At 33.5% G+C, this 20,982-nt stretch overlaps 1 protein-coding gene across 1 annotated transcript in view; it reads left to right on the forward strand.

Moving 5' to 3' along the window:
* Nucleotides 1–12,864: 12,864 nt before the first annotated feature.
* Nucleotides 12,865–20,982, forward strand: part of LOC143080454 (zinc finger protein 423-like) — a 45,059-nt gene continuing 36,941 nt past the window's right edge. The window contains exon 1 of the mRNA XM_076256307.1: nt 12,865–13,543. Within this exon, the coding sequence (XP_076112422.1) occupies nt 13,504–13,543 (40 nt within the window). The 5' untranslated portion in view covers nt 12,865–13,503. The remainder of the gene's footprint in view (nt 13,544–20,982) is intronic.

The following is a 20,982-nucleotide window of genomic DNA, read 5'->3' on the forward strand; positions in this document are numbered from 1 at the left end:
CAAAAATTAAAGACATAATTAAAAAGTTTTACAATGGCACAATAACACAACGACGGGATGTATACAGAGCAACGTCATATGTATCAAAGAAACATGAAAAGGCACATAGACAAAACACATAGGCAAAAATGAGAGACACGAATACAAAATGTTACAATAGCACAATAACACAATGACATGATATATAAATACAGAGCCTAACACAATGACATGATATATAAATACAGAGCCACGTCACATGTATCAAAAAAAACGCAAACGACATAAATACAAAGCTCATTAGCAAAATTTAAACACAAGAATATAAAACTTATCATAGAACTATAACACAATGGCTGGATGTAAAAGTACAGAGTCACGTCAAAATGATATCACATAAAACAGACTAAACGGTAAAAGTAATATTTGTAAAGACAAATAAAAGAATACTTTAACACATGAAAAATATGAAACATTTCAAATGAAAAAAAACTAACGGCCTAAATTATAACAAAACAATTAACAAGAAACAAATATGACAGATATAAGCTAATAACAGCCATTAAACTACAACCTCCGGCTTCATTTTGTATTTCTATAGTCTGTTTTAAGTTGGGCGCATGGCGTTTACAGTGGTTGTCGGTGTATTGTTATAAATTAGGCCGTCAATTTTCTCGTTTGATTTGTTTCACATTTTTCATGTCTTGGTCTTTTATTGCTAACTATAAGGTTTGGGTTTTCTTATTGCTGAAGGTCGTATGGTGACCTATGATTGCTTATATCGACGTCATTAAAAATTACTATTTTCGCGTATTCCCTTTTCTAATGATAATAATTTTCTTACGATGTCCCCGCCACTATTTTTATATTCCACCACCTGTAAGTCAAGATATGAGGCCGACTTAACTGTATCTGTGGTATCCTTTATCTCTAGCTCGATGGGATAGATACGTTCCACATAGTCACCAAATTTTGAATTATTTAGTGAAAGAACATCATCTATATAGCGGAAAGTAGAGTTAAAGGATATTGCTAACTTCTTATCTTTCTTCCTAAGAAGTTCTTGCATGAAGTCAGCCTCATAATAATAAAGAAACAAGTCGGCAAGTAGGGGGGCACAGTTGGTTCCCATTGGAATGCCGACAGTCTGTTGAAAAACACGTCCTCCGAAAGTAACAAATATGTTGTCGATCAAGAAATCAAGCATCTTGATAATATCAGTTTCAGAGAATTTTTTGTTTGAATCAGAGTGGTCCTTTACAAAGTAGGATTTATCCCTCCCTAAGACAAGATACTTGCATCTACGTTGGCCATTCTTTTTTATAAAGCAAAACAATACCAACTCTTTCAATTTATCTCTTAGTTTGGAATGTGGAATACTAGTGTAAAGAGTAGAAAAGTCAAATGTTTTAATACTGTTACAAGATGAAAGAGAGTTAGATTGTATGTACTCTAAAAGATCTTTGGAATTTTTAAGTATCCACATCTGATTCACGCCCCCTCTAGAATAGGCAGTTTCACAATAACTTTGAAGCCCGTCTTTGATTGCTGATAAAATGGATGTTAATAATTTAGAAAGAGGTTTTGTGGAGCACTTGGAAGACCCAGCAATATACCGTTGTTTGTAAGGACAATTATGTAGTTTAGGTATCCAATACAGTGATGGATGATCCAGTTCTTCATCTTTGGTTGAAATTCCAAAGGAACACAGAACAGACTTATGATTTTCCAGGATTTCCTCTTTGGTAAGTGTCGTGAGGGTATATGTTGAGTTTCCAAGTGAATTGTCAATACCTAATTCGTTTATCAAGCAGTTAATGTAATGAGTTTTACACACAAAAACGATGTTGTTTGGGGCTTTATCTGCGGGGACAACAACATATTTGTCATGAAGGTAGGATAGGTGTTTTGCAACATTTGGGTCTTTAAAGATTGACGTAGCATGGGCATTGATAGACCCATTCAGTTTCTTAATTCTGATTTGTATCAACGACCTCACTGCCTTAATCCATTCGGAAAGAGTGTCTACGTCATCCTTCTCGCACTTAGCCCATTGCCTGGCATAATCCTCAACTGAATCCATCAAAATTTTAAAGTTGTATTTCCAATTGATAGATTTAGGCTCACGATATTTCGGACCTTTCGATAACACATTTCGTAGAGAAGTGTTATTAACAATGTTGAGGTCACCGGTAAATAACGTGGCCAGCAGGATTATATGTGAATTGGGAACTAGCACGAGTGCAATCAGGAGGTTTAGACTTGAAGTCGTCAATATCGAGATCCTGCAAAACGTGTTTGTAATTGAAAATTTTAGTTGCAATAGGTTTGGTATAGGTATAAGAAATGATTGGTACAGACTGGTCTTTGAAATAAGGAGGTATTTTCGATTGAACTAATTTATGATGAAGGATATTGCCTAACTTGACGCCATCAATACCTTTGTTGGCAAAGGAAAGATTAAGGAAAGATCTTTTCTCTTTTTCATCTATGCCAATGCGGACTGGCTTGAAAAGTCTGTGACTTGCAATATCCGACATTATAGCTGTAATTTTGTATTGGTTTGAATGAGGGTTTGTAACAGTGGATTCCAAACATAAATTGAACAGAGAATGAAGTTTTGAAAGGGGTAATGAATAAAGTTTCGTGCGAATGTGATGAATACCTAACGGCTTTTGTATAAATGGCAGCAAGTCATTAATAGATACATCATGCAGAGAAGGTGATGTATAATGACGATGAACATGACTGCGTCTACGTCGAGGAGTCGAGTTGAAAATATTCATCACATTCACCGAGTTACACGAAGGACTAGATAGAATACCTATACCATCAATTTTGTCATTGCAACCATAAGGTGTTGCAGTTCCCAATTGTCTAATCCAGTAGTCCTCTTTTTGTCTACGGAGAGTCGCTGAAAGATTAGGATTGTTAGGGCTATGGTATATCTTTTCGATAATGCGAACTGTCATAGAAACGATGGAATGATCGGGCTGATTGAAATGCTGGTATAGAATGTCGTTAGCATTGAGGTTAATGTCTGATCTATGACCGCACATACGTTTGTTTAGCCTTCCTTTCGTTTCACCGACGTATACCAATCCGCAAAGGTTGCGCTCTAATCCGTAGACGACATTTATCGATTTACAATTCAGATCATCGTAGCTTCTGGTAAAATATGACTTCTTGGTCAAATTGCTAGTGAATTCAGCATCTGTAATTAAAATTGCACAAGTTTTGCAGCCTTTGGTCTCACATTTCGAAATGCGACAGTGTTGTACTGTGTCATCAAAACCCAAAATGTCTTTAAGGAGAACTGAACATGGCTGTATATGTGTAATATTGCTGTTGTCACTAGGACGATGATCTGAATGAGTACAGCTGAAATAATATTGTAATTTCTGTTCACATTTTTCTAAAAAGAATAATAAACTTAATATTTAAATCTATAGAAGATTTTGATTGTTCTCTAGGTAAACAGCTATAGACTCACTTGTTTTAATATTACCACTAAAGTAGCACATCGTGAGGGCTTTCTGGCATCAGATGGTAAGTTGGAATCACACTATATCTGGCAGTGGAAATGTTACCTGATTTTTTCAATCAAGGATAATGATATTGAATAATAGCTTTCACAAAATATATAAAAAGTCTGCCTTAAACAGATTTTACAGCTATATATATATTTGTTGCATTCGACTGGACACCAAGAATATATAAACCAATTTCGAATGTAGTTTTTCTTGATGATGTTTGACATAAATTTGGGTAGACGTCATCAACTCATTCATAAAAGATGTGATATGGTTGAATATTTCCCCACACTTCACAAATGTATAAGTTGATATGATTAACTGTATGGTCAAACACATGTATACATACCAATTTATCCAAAAACAATATCATGGAAAATATGTTTTGATAATTTAAAGAAGGCAGAGCAGTTGTAATAGAAGATGTGTCGACTTCTTTCCACTAGAGACCAAATAGCACAGGAGTAAGCAACTGTAGGTCACCATATGACCTTCAAACATAAACAAAACGCATATCGCATATCAAGCTATAAGAGGCCCCGAAATGATAATTATCAAACAATTCAACCGAAAAAACTAACAACTTGTATTTAATATAAATTAATGATGTTAACTAAAACTAAATTGATATACCGCAAAATACGACAATCACTGAATCACAGGATCCTGACTTTTATGACAAATAAGGAATACACTACAAAGCTAATAAAAACTAAAAATATCATGTACCTTAACTTAAAAGCTATAATTATGTATGCAAAAAAGTATATTATCGAAATATGTAATATTACTTTGTGTGGATTTTTTATACATTGATTAATTTTACAGTAGGTAAAAAAAACATCTTTAATAACCCGACGACACTGTTTCCAGTTATCTTTCCGATAATGGACGAAATGTTGGTTCCTTTTCAGGACGTTTATGACCTGTAGATCTTAAAAGATGTCGAGGTCGCCTATATATGTCTCATGTAATAATACGAGCATATCAAATAATGAGTACAGATATGTTTAAATTTGTGATTTTCTTGTTTTGGGACCCTGAGCAGGATTTTAACGCGTCATTTACACTGATTTCTGTTATCATCCATTACCAGAATAGTTTTAATTTATTTTGTATGGGCCTGTCCCAAGTCAGGAGCCTGTAGATCAGTGTATTGGCAGTGCGTCGTATATGATTCTTACAGTGGTATACGTCCACTTTTGATAATAATGAAGATTCCTCAATTTGATGAAATTCTGATCCATATTAACTCGCGTGCTCGTATAAATAGGTATAAATGAGGGCATGTATAACAAAATCAGAGAACTATTATTTAATAATATTTGAAGATATTGCAGTTACATTTTTTTCAACCAAGATTTTTTTTCTTCAAATTTACACTGTTCCCCCACATTTCTATTAAGACTGTATTAACTTATTATCTGGTTAGGAACCGGTCAATATTTATTAGGGGGGGGGGGACGGTGCAATTTATATTTCTCCCTTAAAAAATCTATATTCTACCCTCTGAATGTACCAAAAAAGTGTCTGTCCTATATGACATATCTACTAAATAAGTATATGTTCTATCTAAACTATGAATAAATTAAACAGACTTCAACTTCATTTTTATCAGATTAACATAGACCAAATATAGTAGTCTTTGAATTTGTCTGGAAATTTTAAATGATCTCCTCCTTGAGATGGCAAATAAGATTCATATTCAATTCCACTTTCACTTTCTTTCACGCAGAGTAATACACTACGATAGTTTATGAACAATTTGTATTATCTTTTTTTTTAATATGATTTTTTTTCTGTCTTTTGACGTTGTTTTTTCTTAATTTTCTTGTTAGAAAGTTTTACTGTTAAATAGTTTTCCTTATTTTTAAAGATGTATATTTTATTTATTCCTCACTTTATTCAATGATTTGCATTTGGTTAATTTAAACCACACTGATGGCAGTATATCATATCACTTTAAATAGAATGATTAATTTTATAATTTTGGTTTGTTATTATTTATTTTTTATACATGTATATTTTTTTCAACCTTTTCAAAATCAGTTCATGATACAAACATAATATTAATGTCTAGACTTGAAATTGTATTTCCATTGTTGTTAGTTGTTTGTTCCTCAATTGATCTTGTTTATTTTCAAGTTGTTGCAACTGAGTTGTAATTTGAATAGCCCATTTTCTACATTCATGCATACATATGCCATAAAAATATTGCTGTCCTATCAGTGCTGAAGACTATATAAGTAGAAGTCCTATCAAAAATTAAGTAAAAATAAATGTGTGTCCTACTACGTTTAGCACCGGTCCCAACCCCCAAATAAATATTGACCGGTCCCTTAGTTCAGAAAGAAATATTTTAATAGTATTTTTAAGGTACTAAAAAGCACACCCAGCAGTCCAGAATTTGAGATATGTCATAGCTTAGGATGTTTGTTTGTCAAGTTTTGGAATTTTTGTCAGATTTTCGAAATCCTCTGGTTTTATACATATGAATGCCTTAAAAAATTTGCCCATGGACCCCCATTTTTCTTTTTATAAATCTTTTACATGTATAATTATAAGCCATTTGGTACAGTCTTATAAAATCTTATTTATTTTTTAATAGTTTTTGAGAACTTTAACTGGTCAATGATAAAGCTATGAAAAGTCAAGAGAGAACATTTTCCCGCCAAAATTCCAATGGCTAATATCTCGAAAATAAGCAAATTGACCCCTTCATTTGTTTTGCTTTTTTGATTCCTCAATCAATATCCTATCAATATATACTAGTGTTATGGAAAGTTATTTATTTTGAAACTGAGCAGTAATCTTCCTAAAATACTTCATTTTCTATCTCCAACAGTAATATATAGGGGTAAATTGTAACGAACTAGATATGTAGTCTACGGTGCGAAATTGTCTGTCATTCAACATCATTCTTTCAATCAATTTCAAACTTGGTATACACTTTGCACCAAGGTTTTGTATAGTTTTACTATATATATTTTTACTATACAAATACTTGTTTGTACTAACAAGTGTGTTTTAATGTAGTGTAGATCTTAAATAACAATTAAAACATAATTGTGTTATTCTCGTTTAAAAAAAAAAAAAAAAAAAAAAAGAAAAAAAAATATTCTAAAAACCCTTAAACGTTTCAAGTTCAACAAGTGGTATGTGCAGTTCATGTGTGCAGTGGCAGCTTCTTTTACAAGTTGTGCACGACTCACAAATGTGCCAAAAGCAAGGTACTGCCGGGTTTTGAAACATTTGTAAAGCATTTTGAAGTTGTTGAATTTTAATTTTCAATTTTTGGTTGAAATTCCAAAGGAACACAGAACAGACTTATGGTTATCCAGGATTTCCTCTTGGTAAGTGTCGTGAGGGTATATGTTGAGTTTCCAAGTGAATTGTCAATACCTAATTCGTTTATCAAGCAGTTAATGTAATGAGTTTTACACACAAAAACGATGTTGTTTAGGGCTTTATCTGCGGGGACAACAACATATTTGTCATGAAGGTAGGATAGGTGTTTTGCAACATTTGGGTCTTTAAAGATTGACGTAGCATGGGCATTGATAGACCCATTCAGTTTCTTAATTCTGATTTGTATCAACGACATCACTGCCTTAATCCATTCGGAAAGAGTGTCTACGTCATCCTTCTCGCGCTTAGCCCATTGCCTGGCATAATCCTCAACTGAATCCATCAAAATTTTAAAGTTGTATTTCCAATTGATGGATTTAGGCTCACGATATTTCGGACCTTTCGATAACACATTTCGTAGAGAAGTGCTATTAACAATGTTGAGGTCACCGGTAAAAACGTGACCAGCAGGATTATATGTGAATTGGGAACTAGCACAAGTGCAATCAGGAGGTTTAGACTTGAAGTCGTCAATATCGAGATCCTGCAAAACGTGTTTGTAATTGAAAATTTTAGTTGCAATAGGTTTGGTATAGGTATAAGAAATGATTGGTACAGACTGGTCTTTGTAATAAGGAGGTATTTTCGATTGAACTAATTTATGATGAAGGATATTGCCTAACTTGACGCCATCGATACCTTTGTTGGCAAAGGAAAGATTAAGGAAAGATCTTTTCTCTTTTTCATATTTGCCAATGCGGACTGGCTTGAAAAGTCTGTGACTTGCAATATCCGACATTATAGCTGTAATTTTGTATTGGTTTGAAAGAGGGTTTGTAACAGTGGATTCCAAACATAAATTGAACAGAGAATGAAGTTTTGAAAGGGGTAATGAATAAAGTTTCGTGCGAATGTGATGAATACCTAACGGCTTTTGTATAAATGGCAGCAAGTCATTAATAGATACATCATGCAGAGAAGGTGATGTATAATGACGATGACCATGACTGCGTCTACGTCGAGGAGTCGAGTTGTAAATATTCATCACATTCACCGAGTTACACGAAGGACTAGATAGAATACCTATACCATCAATTTTGTCATTGCAACCATAAGGTGTTGCAGTTCCCAATTGTCTAATCCAGTAGTCCTCTTTTTGTCTACGGAGAGTCGCTGAAAGATTAGGATTGTTAGGGCTATGGTATATCTTTTCGATAATGCGAACTGTCATAGAAACGATGGAATGATCGGGCTGATTGAAATGCTGGTATAGAATGTCGTTAGCATTGAGGTTAATGTCTGATCTATGACCGCACATACGTTTGTTTAGCCTTCCTTTCGTTTCACCGACGTATACCAATCCGCAAAGGTTGCACTCTAATCCGTAGACGACATTTATCGATTTACAATTCAGATCATCGTAGCTTCTGGTAAAATATGACTTCTTGGTCAAATTGCTAGTGAATTCAGCATCTGTAATTAAAATTGCACAAGTTTTGCAGCCTTTGGTCTCACATTCCGAAACCCGAGTGTTGTACTGTGTCATCAAAAACCAAAATGTCTTTAAGGAGAACTGAAGTTACTGAACATGGCTGTATATGTGTTATATTGCTGTTGTCACTAGGACGATGATCTGAATGAGTACAGCTGAAATAATATTGTAATTTCTGTTCACATTTTTCTAAAAAGAATAATAAACTTAATATTTAAATCTATAGAAGATTTTGATTGTTCTCTAGGTAAACAGCTATAGACTCACTTGTTTTAATATTACCACTGAAGTAGCACATCGTGAGGGCTTTCTGGCATCAGATGGTAAGTTGGAATCACACTATATCTAGCAGTGGAAATGTTACCTGATTTTTTCAATCAAGGATAATGATATTGAATAATAGCTTTCACAAAATATATAAAAAGTCTGCCTTAAACAGATTTTACAGCTATATATATATTTGTTGCATTCGACTGGACACCAAGAATATATAAACCAATTTCGAATGTAGTTTTTCTTGATGATGTTTGACATAAATTTGGGTAGATGTCATCAACTCATTCATAAAAGATGTGATATGGTTGAATATTTCCCCACACATCACAAATGTATATAAGTTGATATGTTTAACTGTATGGTCAAACACATGTATACATACCAATTTATATAAAAAAAAAATATCATGGAAAATATGTTTTGATAATTTAAAGAAGGCAGAGCAGTTGTAATGGAAGATGTGTCGACTTCTTTCCACTAGAGTTTAGCATAGGAGTAAGCAACTGCAGGTCACCGTACGACCTTCAAACATAAACAAAACGCATATCGCATATCAAGCTTTAAGAGGCCCCGAAATGATAATTATCAAACAATTCGACCGAAAAAACTAACAACTTGAATTTAATATAAATTAGTTATCTAAAAACTAAATTGATCTACAGCAAAATTCGACAATCACTGAATCACAGGCCCCTGACTATTATGAAAAATAAGGAATACACTACAAAGCTAATAAAACTAAAAATATCATGTACCTAAAATCTATAATTATGTATGCAAAAAAGTATATTATCGAAATATGTAAAATTGTTTTACATTGTCTATAGCTGACTTTGCGGTATAGGCTTTGCTCATTGTTGAAGGCCATACGGTGACCTATAGTTGTTAATATCTGTGTCATTTGATTTTGGTCTTTTGTGGATAGTTGTCTCATTGGCAATCATACCACATCTTCTTTTTTATATTACTTTGTGTTGATTTTTTATACATTGATTAATTTTACAGTAGGTAAAAAAACATCTTTAATAACCCGACGACGTACACTGTCTCCAGTTATCTTTCCGATAATGGACGAAATGTTGGTTCCTTTTCAGGACGTTTATGACCTGTAGATCTTAAAAGATGTCGAGGTCGCCTATATATGTCTCGTGTAATAATACGAGCATAGTACAGATATGTTCAAATTTGTGATTTTCTTGTTTTGGGACCCTGAGTAGGACTTTAACGCGTCATTTACACTGATTTCTGTTACCATCCCTTACCAGAATAGTTTTAATTTATTTTGTATGGGCCTGTCCCAAGTCAGGAGCCTGTAGATCAGTGTATTGGTAGTGCGTCGTATATGATTCTAACAGTGGTATACGTCCACTTTTGATAATAATGAAGATTCCTCAATTTGATGAAATTCTGATCCATATTAACTCGCGTGCTCGTATAAAAAGGTATAAATGAGGACATGTATAAGAAAATAAGAGAACTATTATTTAATAATATTGGAAGATATTGCAGTTATACTTTTTTTCAACCAAGTGCAAAGGTCTATTTTCATGTACAACTATAAGGCGAGATTTCTATATTTAGACGATTTTTTTTTCAAATTTACACTGTTCCCCCACATTTCTATTAAGATTGTATTAGCTTATTATCTGGTTAGGGACCGGTCACTATTTATGGGGGGTGGGGGTTTGGGGGAGGTGGTGGGGGCTGTGCAATTTATATTTCTCCCTTAAAAAATCTAGATCCTACCCTCTGAATGTACCAAAAAAGTTTCTGTCCTATATGAAATATCTACTAAATCAGTATATATATGTTCTATCTAAACTATGAATAAATTAAACAGACTTTAACTTCACTTTTATCAGATTAACATAGACCAAATATAGTTGTCTTTGAATTTGTCTGGAAATTTTAACTGATCTCCTCCTTGAGATGGCAAATAAGATTCATATTCAATTCCACTTTCACTTTCTTTCACGAAGAGTAATACACCACGATAGTTTATGATCAATTTGTATTATCTTTTTTTCAATATGATTTTTTTCCTGTCTTTTGACGTTGTTTTTTCTTAATTTTCTAGTTAGAAAGTTTTATTGTTAAATAGTTTTCCTTATTTTTGAAGATGTATATTTTATTTATTCCTCACTTTATTCAATGATTTGCATTTGGTTAATTTGAACCACACTGATGGCAGTTTATCATATCACTTTAAATAGAATGATTAATTTTATAATTTTGGTTTGTTATTATTTATTTTTTATACATGTATATTATTTTTTTCAACCTTTTCAAAATCATTTCATGATACAAACATAATATTAATGTCTAGACCTGAAATTGTAATTCCATTGTTGTCAGTTGTTTGTTCCTCAATTGATCTTGTTTATTTTCAAGTTGTTGCAACTGAGTTGTAATTTGAATAGCCCATTTTCTACATTCATGCATACATATGCCATAAAAATATTGCTGTCCTATCAGTGCTGAAGACTATATAAGTAGAAGTCCTATAAAAAATTACGTAAAAATAAATGTGTGTCCTACTACGTTTAGCACCGGTCCCCCCCCCCCCCCAATAAATATTGACCGGTCCCTTAGTTCAGAAACAAATATAAAATAGTATTTTTAAGGTACTAATTGTTATCAAAATTATCTTAGTGAGTACTAAGCTTAAATGGTTGGAATGGTTTGAGCTCAATCTATGAGTAATTCTACGAAAAGCACATCCAGCAGTCCAAAATTTGAGATATGTCATAGCTTAGGATGTTTGCTTGTCAAGTTTTAGAATTTTTTGTCAGATTTTCGAAATCCTCTGGTTTTATACATTTACATACCTTAAAAAATTTGCCCATGGACCCCCATTTTTCTTTTTATAATTTTTTTTACATGTAAATTATAAGCCATTTGGTACAGTCTTATAAATATTATCTATTTTTTAATAGTTTTTGAGAACTTTAACTGATCAATGATAAAGCTATGAAAAGTCAAGAGAGAACATTTTCCCGCCAAAATTCCAATGGCTAATATCTCGAAAATAAGCACATTGACCCCTTCATTTGTTTTGATTTTTTGATTTCTCAATTAATATCCTATCAATATATACTAGTGTTATGGAAAGTTATTTATTTTGAAACTGAGCAGCAATCTTCCTTTTACTTCATTTTCTACTTTATATATTTTTACTATACAAATCCTTGTTTGTACTAACAAAAGTGTGTTTTAATGTAGTGTAGATCTTAAATAACAAATAAAACATAATTGTGTTAACTTATTCTCGTTTTTCAAAAAAAAAAAAAAAAAAAAAAAACTATTCTAAAAACCCTTTCAAGTTCAACAAGTGGTATGTGCAGTTCATGTGTGCAGTGGCAGCTTCTTTTACAAGGTGTGCACGACTCACAAATGTGCCAAAAGCAAGGTACTGCCGGGTTTTATAACATTTGCAAAGCATTTTGAAGCTGTTGAATTTTAATTTCAATTTCAAACATATGAGATATTCATCATGAATTTTCTTTTTTAGAATAGCAATATTTATATGCATGCATTGCTTTGCTTAATATTTTTTGAAGTCACTTTTAACTTTAAAAAATATAGGGTATTTTTTTTTGTTAATATGCATATATTTCTAAAGAAAACATTTATAAAAGATTTCTTATTCACATGTTAAAGTGTATGTTAATCTGAATTAAGACGGGCAATATAGCAAAACTCTATATAAATCGCTTATGATTTTCACGGAGACTGTAATATAGCGCCAATGATGCTTTTGCCGGCCCGGAGCCGGTAAAGTAGCGCCTGCAAGTACATTTGTAAATTTTACAGGAGTCGAGAAAACAGCCGTTGTCAAAATTTAACTACAACAAAAAAAAAAAAAAAAAAAAAAAAAAAAAAAACTGCACGCGGTACCAATAGGCATTTTGCGTGTGAACAATCAGTTTCTAAAAAGTAAGGATTTGTATAGTGAGAATACAAATCCTTGTAAAAAGTTATAATCAAATTGATAAATAAATCATTATTATTAAGTTTGAATCAATATGCCTATTATTTTAAATTACAGTATTTATATAACCTCAATCTTGAAATGTAGGGTTAACTGTGGGAACCTTTAGAAAAAATAATAAATGGGAGTGAGCCATATCTTGTAAATTCCAAAGTAACATTTTATACATTCCTAACCCATGGGAAGGAACTCTCATGTTCCCGCGGAAACCATTCGTAGTCTCTCTACTCTGATCGTATCGTCTGTAGGCGAAGTCACGCAGTACAGACAAACAATACAAGACAGATTATTTGAAACCTGACTGGAAGTCCCACTGGGAATTGTTCATCGACAAAACAGCATGAAACGTCTCCCTGAGGAAAACGTTCAATACTTAAGTGTTATTAATGAATACACCCTTCTCGACAATAATTTACCTGGCGCAAACCATTGGTCGATATCGGAGGCAGCTTGGCACAGCTGTTTATTGAACACGAATCTAAAAAGAAACTCTCAGCGGGGAGCACCCCTGGGGATTTCTCTGCTACAAAGCAATTCAATATTTATACACTGACGTAGCCAATCTCCACATGGCATGCTTTTAACTTACTGAAATAACATTTATAACTCAGTTGTGTATAATTTTAGGTTTATAGAGAGATGAGATTATAAAATGTTAAAAGTTTGATTTTTCAATAAGGAAATTTTATGATGCATTTAAAATTGTCAGGATATTATTGTGATGAACTTTTTCTACAACAAGACAATAAAGAGAAAATAAAATTAGTTTAATGTGATCTTGTTCATTGAGAGTAATATAGGACTAGAATTTTTCTACACCCAAGGATATAAAAAAAGTTTAAGAAAAAAATCTGTCAAGACATAGTGTTTTCTGCATTATAGAGATGTCGAGAAGAAAACAAGCAAGACCAAGATCTTTTAAAAGTAAGTGGGTATTAAGTAAAATTTTAGATGTGTAATGTATACCAGCATGAATATGGATACCGTGTGCTAAACTGTTATACATATATACATGTACTTTTGAATTTGATTAGAAATACAAGACACAGGCCAACTGTCAAAGATATTCTAATTTCATTTAAAGTGTTTCATGTCCTCACAAGTTAATCAAGTTGTTTTAATAGAGTTCATTTCTTTTGCACATTAGTAATGTTAGTATTTAATTGGTATAATATGTACATTTCCCCCCTTTTTTATGTTAATTTAGAGATTGGGATGAAGGGAGAAATACCTGATACAAAAAAGTAACTAAAACAGAATGTAGGTAGAAAGTGGTATATATAATACACCATACTAATATATCTAATTAATTGACTTTTTTATGCTTTAGATTAGGATTGGACAAATTTTATGGGAGTTATTGGACTTTGACCATTTATTTTAGCATTGTACATCTATACCTTGATGAAGCACCACTACAGAGAAAGCTCTCATATACTTAAGTGCATTGTTTGCCATCATGTGAGGTTGACCAATTTGATCCAACCATTTTACAGGATTTTATGGACTTGACCTAGCTTTTCTTTTGGTATTTGAACAAAAACACCTTATGAAAGCAGTGGCAGATCCAGAACTTTTCACAAGGGGGACGGGGGCGCTGACTGACCTAAGGGGGTAATGCTCCATTTATGCTTCAGGGATTCCCTATATAATCAACAAAATTTTTCCCATGAAAAGGGGGGGGCACCCCTCCTAGATCTGCCCATGGAAAGCAACTTCTCTAAGATCATTTTATCGAAAGCTCTCATATTTGGTAGAAGTGTTTGTCATTATATGTAGGAGACAAACTTATACTGTCATTTTGATCTAACATTTTGTAAAGGTAGATACATGTGCAGGACTTTGTCCTTTTTTTTTTTTAGCTCACCTATAGTGTGCTATTCTCATTAGTGATAATCACTTGGCATCCGTTGTCTGCTAACTTTTTGGGGTTTCTGACCCTGTATTGGTAATTTTAAGAAAATTTTGCAGTTTTTTGTTATAAGGAAGAATATTACTATAGATAGAGATAAACTCTGAACGACAATAATGTCATGAATGTTCAGTAAAGTAAAATCTAATAAGGTTTCATGACCAAAATTGTCAATTGACCCTTTAAGGAGTTGTTGCTCTTTATAGTTATTTAAAAAAAAAATCTTCTCCTCTGAAACTACTGAGACAAGTTTACCAAACATGGCCATAATCATCACTAGGGTATCTACATTTTAGTTTAATAATGTGTCTGAAGATTTTGCCTGCCAACCAACATGGCTTGTGTGGCTAAAAAGGGGTAAAATGCAGTTTTTGCCTCATGCATGTATCTCCAAAAGTTTAAAAAAAAAATCATTAAATCATTCAGAGCAAATCAGAAAAAATGAAAATGTTAATCTGGTTAGGATCTATCTGCCCATAAACTTAAAGACAAATCAGACAACCTGTTGTTAAGTTGTTGCCCCTGAATTGGTTATTTTTAGGATATATATTTTGCAGTTTTTGGTTTTTATCTTTAATATCTTTATGGATAGAGATAAACTGTAAGGAGCAATAATGTTCAGCAATGTGAGATCTACAAAGAAGTCAATATAACCAAAATTGTGAATTGAACCCTGAAGGAGTTATTTCTCTTTATATTCCAGGATAAGGGGTTCTAAGAATGTATACATGTCTGACAGGCAGGGTTATAGTAATGTGGCCTTTCTCATACACTATAAGCTGTAGGTTTACTATATGTAGTATATGTAATGATTGTAAGTGGTATATATGTCAGTCTCATAAGTTTCATTTAATTTGACATCATTATACCATGTATACATAAGGAGCAGGATCTGCTTACCCTTCCGTCGCACCTGAGATCACCCCCAGTTTTTGGTGGGGTTCATGTTGATTAGTCTTTATTTTTTCTATGTTGTGTCTTGTGTACTATTATATAGATATAGCATGTATAGGACAATGTGGTATGAGTGTCAATGAGACAACTCTCCATCCAAATAACAATTTATAAAAGTAAACCATTATAGGTCAATGTACGGCCTTCAACACAGAGCCTTGGCTTACACCGAACAACAAGCTATAAAGGGCCCCAAAATTACTAGTGTAAAACCATTCAAACAGGAAAACCAACGGTCTAACCTATATTAAAAAACGAGAAACAAGAAACACATATAAATTACATAAACAAACAACATCTACTGTACATCAGATTCCTGCCTTAGGACAGGTGCAAATATTTGCAGTGGGATTAAACGTTTTAATGGTACCAAACCTTCTCCCTTTTTCTGAAACAATAGTATAACATCACAACAAAGAAAAACACATGATAAAATATCAATTGGAATGCTTAACTCAATCAAAAAACGTAAATTAACATTTATTTCAACAAATTATATGTCTGTTAGTGTTTTTTTTAGCAAGGCGTTGTTAGTTTATTTTTGATCTATGAGTTTGACTGTCCCTCTGGTATCTTTCACCCCTCTTTTATGTGGTTCATTGGTCAATGATAAGTTTTATTTGTTTTGGTCTGTTTTATAAGCAAAGCAGCAATTTTATTTTGTAAATGTTAAGCTTTTGTGTTTTGATGTGTTTTTATACTACCGTAAAAAAGTTTTTGGAATCGTATAATAGACTGATGTTGTCGTCTGCCTCGTCTGCTTTGTTGTTGTCGTCGGAAGACACATTTGGTTTCCGGACTATAACTTTATTTTATGCTAATGGATCTCTTTGAAATTTAATAAGAAGGTTCAATACCACAAAATGAAAGTTGCGATTGATTTTGGGGATGATGGTCCCAATGGTTTAGGAATTAGGGGCCCAAAAGGGCTCCAAAACAAGCATTTTTCTACTTTTAGGATAATAACTTGTGTACAAGTATTGCAATTGCTCTGAAATTGAACCACAATGTTTGATACTACAAGTAAAAGGTTTGGATTCATTTTGGGGTTTATGGTGTCATTAGTTTAGGAATTAAGGGCCCAAAAGGGACCAAAAACATGCAGTTAGTTTTCTCGTTTGAATTGTTTTATATTGTCTTATCGGGGCCTTTTATAGCTCACTATAAGGTATGGGCTTTGCTCATTGTTGAAGGCCGTACGGTGACCTATAGTTGTTAATGTCTGTGTCATTTTGGTCTTTTGTGGATAGTTGTCTCATTGGCAATCATACCACATCTTCTTTTTAGCTCACCTGGCCCGAAGGGCCAAGTGAGCTTTTCCCATCACTTTGCTTCCGTCGTCCGGCGTCCATCGTCGTCCGGCGTCGTCCTGCCTTAACTTTTACAAAAATCTTCTCCTCTGAAACTACTGGGTCAAATTAAACCAAACTTAGCCACAATCATCATTGGGGTATATAGTTTAAAAAATGTGTCCGGTGACCCTGCCAACCAACCAAGATGGCCGCCATGGCTAAAAATAGAACATACATGTAGGGGTAAAATGCAGTTTTTGGCTTATAACTCAAAAACCAAAGCATTTGGAGCAAATCTGACAAGGGTAAAATTGTTATTCAGGTCAAGATCTATCTGCCCTGAAATTTTCAGATGAATCGGACAACTCGTTGTTGGGTTGCTGCCCCTAAATTGGTAATTTAAAGGAAATTTTACTTTTTAGCTCACCTGGCCTAAAAGGCCAAGTGAGCTTTTCTCATCACTTGGCGTCCGGCGTCCGTCGTCGTCCGTCGTCCGTCGTCGTCCGTCGTCCGTCGTCGTCGTTAACTTTTACAAAAATCTTCTTCTCTCAAACTACTGTGCCAAATTAAACCAAACTTGGCCACAATCATCATTGGGGTATCTAGTTTAAAAAATGTGTCCGGTGACCCGGCCAACAATCCAATATGGCCGCCATGGCTAAAAATAGAACATAGGGGTAAAATGCAGTTTTTGGCTCATAACTCAAAAACCAAAGCATTTAGAGCAAATCTGACATGGGGTAGAATTGTTAAACAGGTGAAGATCTATCTGCCCTGAAATTTTCAGATGAATCGGATAACCCGTTGTTGGGTTACTGCCCCTGAATTAGTAATTTTAAGGAAATTTTGCTGTTTTTGGTTATTATCTTGAATATTATTATAGATAGAGATAAACAGTAAACAGCAATAATGTTCAGCAAAGTAAGATTTACAAATAAGTCAACATGACTGAAATGGTCAGTTGACCCCTTTAGGAGTTATTGCCCTTTATAGTCAATTTTTAACCATTTTTCGTAAATCTTAGTAATATTTTACAAAAATCTTCTCCTCTGAAACTACTGGGCCAAATTAATCCAAACTTGGCCACAATCATCTTTAGGGTTAGTAGTTTGAAAAATGTGTCCGGTGACCCGGCCATCCAAACAAGATGGCCACCATGGCTAAAAATAGAACATGGGGTAAAATGCAGTTTTTGGCTTATAACTCAAAACCCAAAGCATTTAGAGCAAATCTGACAGAGGTAAAATTGTTTATCAGTTCAAGATCTATCTGCCCTGAAATTTTCAGATGAATTGGACAACCCGTTGTGGGGTTGCTGGCCCTGAATTAGTAATTTTAAGGAAATTTTGATGTTTTTGGTTATTATCTTGAATATTATTATAGATAGAGATAAACTATAAACACCAATAATGTTCAGCAAAGTAAGATTTACAAATAAGTCAACATGAGCAAAATGGTCAGTTGACCCCTTTAGGAGTTATTGCCCTTTATAGTCAATTTTTAACCATTTTTCGTAAATCTTACTAATCTTTTACAAAAATCTTCTCCTCTGAAACTACTTGGCCACAATCATCTTTTGGGTTAGTAGTTTGAAAAATGTGTCCGGTGACCCGGCCATCCAAACAAAATGGCCACCATGGCTAAAAATAGAACATGGGGTAAAATGCAGTTTTTGGCTTATAACTCAAAAACCAAAGCATTAATAGAGCAAATCTGACATGGAGTAAAATTGTTTATCAGGTCAATTTCTATCTCCCCTTGAAATTTTCAGATGAATTTGACAACCCGTTGTTGGGTTGCTGCCCCTGAATTGGTAATTTTAAGGAAATTTTGCTGTTTTTGGTTATTACATGTATCTTGAATATTATTATAGATAAAGATAAACTGTAAACAGCAATAATGTTCAGGAAAGTAAGATCTACAAATAAGTCAAACATTACCAAAATGGTCAGTTGACCCATTTAGGAGTTTTTGCCCTTTATAGTCAATTTTTAACCATTTTCAAAAATTTTAGTATTCTTTTAAAAAAATCTTCTCCTCTGAAACTACTAGGCCAAATTTAACCAAACTTGGCCACAATCATCATTGTGGTATCTGGTTTAAAAAATGTGTGGCGTGACCTGGCCAACCAACCAAGATGGCCACCATGGCTAAAATAGTACATAGGGGTGAAATGTAGATTTTGGCTTATATCTCTAAAACCAAAGCATTTAGAGCAAATCTGAAGTGGGGTTAAATTGTCTGTTAGGTCAAGATCACTCAGCTGATGTATCTGCCCAGAAACATCAGACAAATCGGACAACCAGTTGTTGGGTTGCTGCCCCCGAATTAGTAATTTTAAGGAAATTTTGCAGATTTTGGTTATTATCTTGAATGCTATTATAGATAGAGATAAAGTGTAAACAACAATAATGTTCAGCAAAATCAGAACTACAAATAAGTCTTCATGACCAAAATTGTCAATTGACTGCTTAAGGAGTTATTGCCCTTTATAGTCAATTTTTAACAATTTTCGTAAACTGTAATTACTGGGCCAAGTTCATTGTAGATAGAGATAAGTGTTACGCAACAAGAATGTCCAGTAAAGAAAGATCTACAAACACATCACCATCACCAAAACACAATTTTGTCATGAATTTAAATATCTGTGTCCATTGTTTAATATGCACATGTAGACCAAGGTGAGCGACACACGCTCTTGAGAGCCTCTAGTTAACCGGATTTTTGTGACAAAAATGTCTGTTATTGATTTGGGGATGTACGGCGGGCGGGCGGGCGGCAATCAAATGTTGTCCGTGCATTAACTCATGAACCGTTCAACCAAAGCTTTTAAAATTTTAATATGTTATTACTGACAACTATACGAAGGTCAAGTTCAATAATGGCGATTTTGACTTTTACCGTTCAGGAGTTATGGTTCTTGAAAGATTGAAAAATGGAGTTTCCAGTCGTGTCCGTGCATTTACGCATGAACTGTTCTGCCAAAGCTTCCCAAATTTTAATATGTTGTTACTGATGACAGAATGGAGGTCATGTTCAATAATGACAATTTTGACTTTTACCGTTCAGGAGTTATGGTTCTTGAAAGATTGAAAAATGGAGTTTCCAGTCGTGTCCGTGCATTTACGCATGAACTGTTCTACCAAAGCTTCCGAAATTTTAATATGCTGTTACTGATGACAAAATGGAGGTCAAGTTCAATAATGTCGATTTTGACTTTTACCGTTCAGGAGTTATGGTTCTTGAAAGATTGAAAAATGGTGTTTCCCGTCGTGTCCATGCATTTTCTCATGAACCATTCAACCAAAGCTTTTGAAATTTTAATATGTTGTTACTGATGACAAAATAGAGGTCAAGTTCAATAATGACGATTTTGACTCAGGAGTTATGGTTCTTGAAAGATCGTAAAATGGCGTTTCCATTCACGTTGTTGCATTTACTCATGAACCATTCAATCTAAGCTTTTCAAATTTTAATATGTTGATACTGATGACAAAATGGAGGTCAAATTTGATATTGACGATTTTCAGTTTCACCATTCATCAGTAATGGTTCTTGTGATATTGCCAGGACACAAATAAATGTTAATAAATCCGGTTTGCTGTCGTTGTGACAGCCTCTTTTTTTATGTATTGTGGTTATAATATATTCTTCCTTTAAACATGATTATTAATAATTTGTTTTGGTTATATCCGAGTTATTAACTCAGAAATGTAAATTATAATAAACCAACAAATCAGGTCTGTATCAGGGGATTGTATGATATTATCCCAACTTTCAACATTAATTACAAAATTATGAAAAAAAATTGGTTTGTGTCTATATGCTATAGAAACTTTCCAGGGATATTATTGTTGAGTATTGATTTTAAACAGTAGATCTCACAGGAGTTTTCCCTTGTGTCAGTAAAACACAGTGTAAACATAAAGAAAAACCCCATAGCTATTCTTGTATATGATTGACGTCCCGTGGTGTTCATTCAAATCCCTCACGACACTTTCTAATGACATGACTTCCATCAACATTTCCATGGTTACCATTATGTCTGGAAAATAATTGAAGAGGAAATATTTTATGGAATGAATTCTTTTATCTGAAAGATAGTTGGTGATTTAATTTTTACAGATTTTTAGATTATAAAGAATCCTGTTGTTAAATAATCTTTTTTTCATATGCAAGTTTTGTTCATTTTAACTTTTTTAAAG

The sequence above is a fragment of the Mytilus galloprovincialis genome, chromosome 6 (genome assembly GCF_965363235.1).
Source record: "Mytilus galloprovincialis chromosome 6, xbMytGall1.hap1.1, whole genome shotgun sequence".
NCBI lineage: Eukaryota > Metazoa > Mollusca > Bivalvia > Mytilida > Mytilidae > Mytilus > Mytilus galloprovincialis.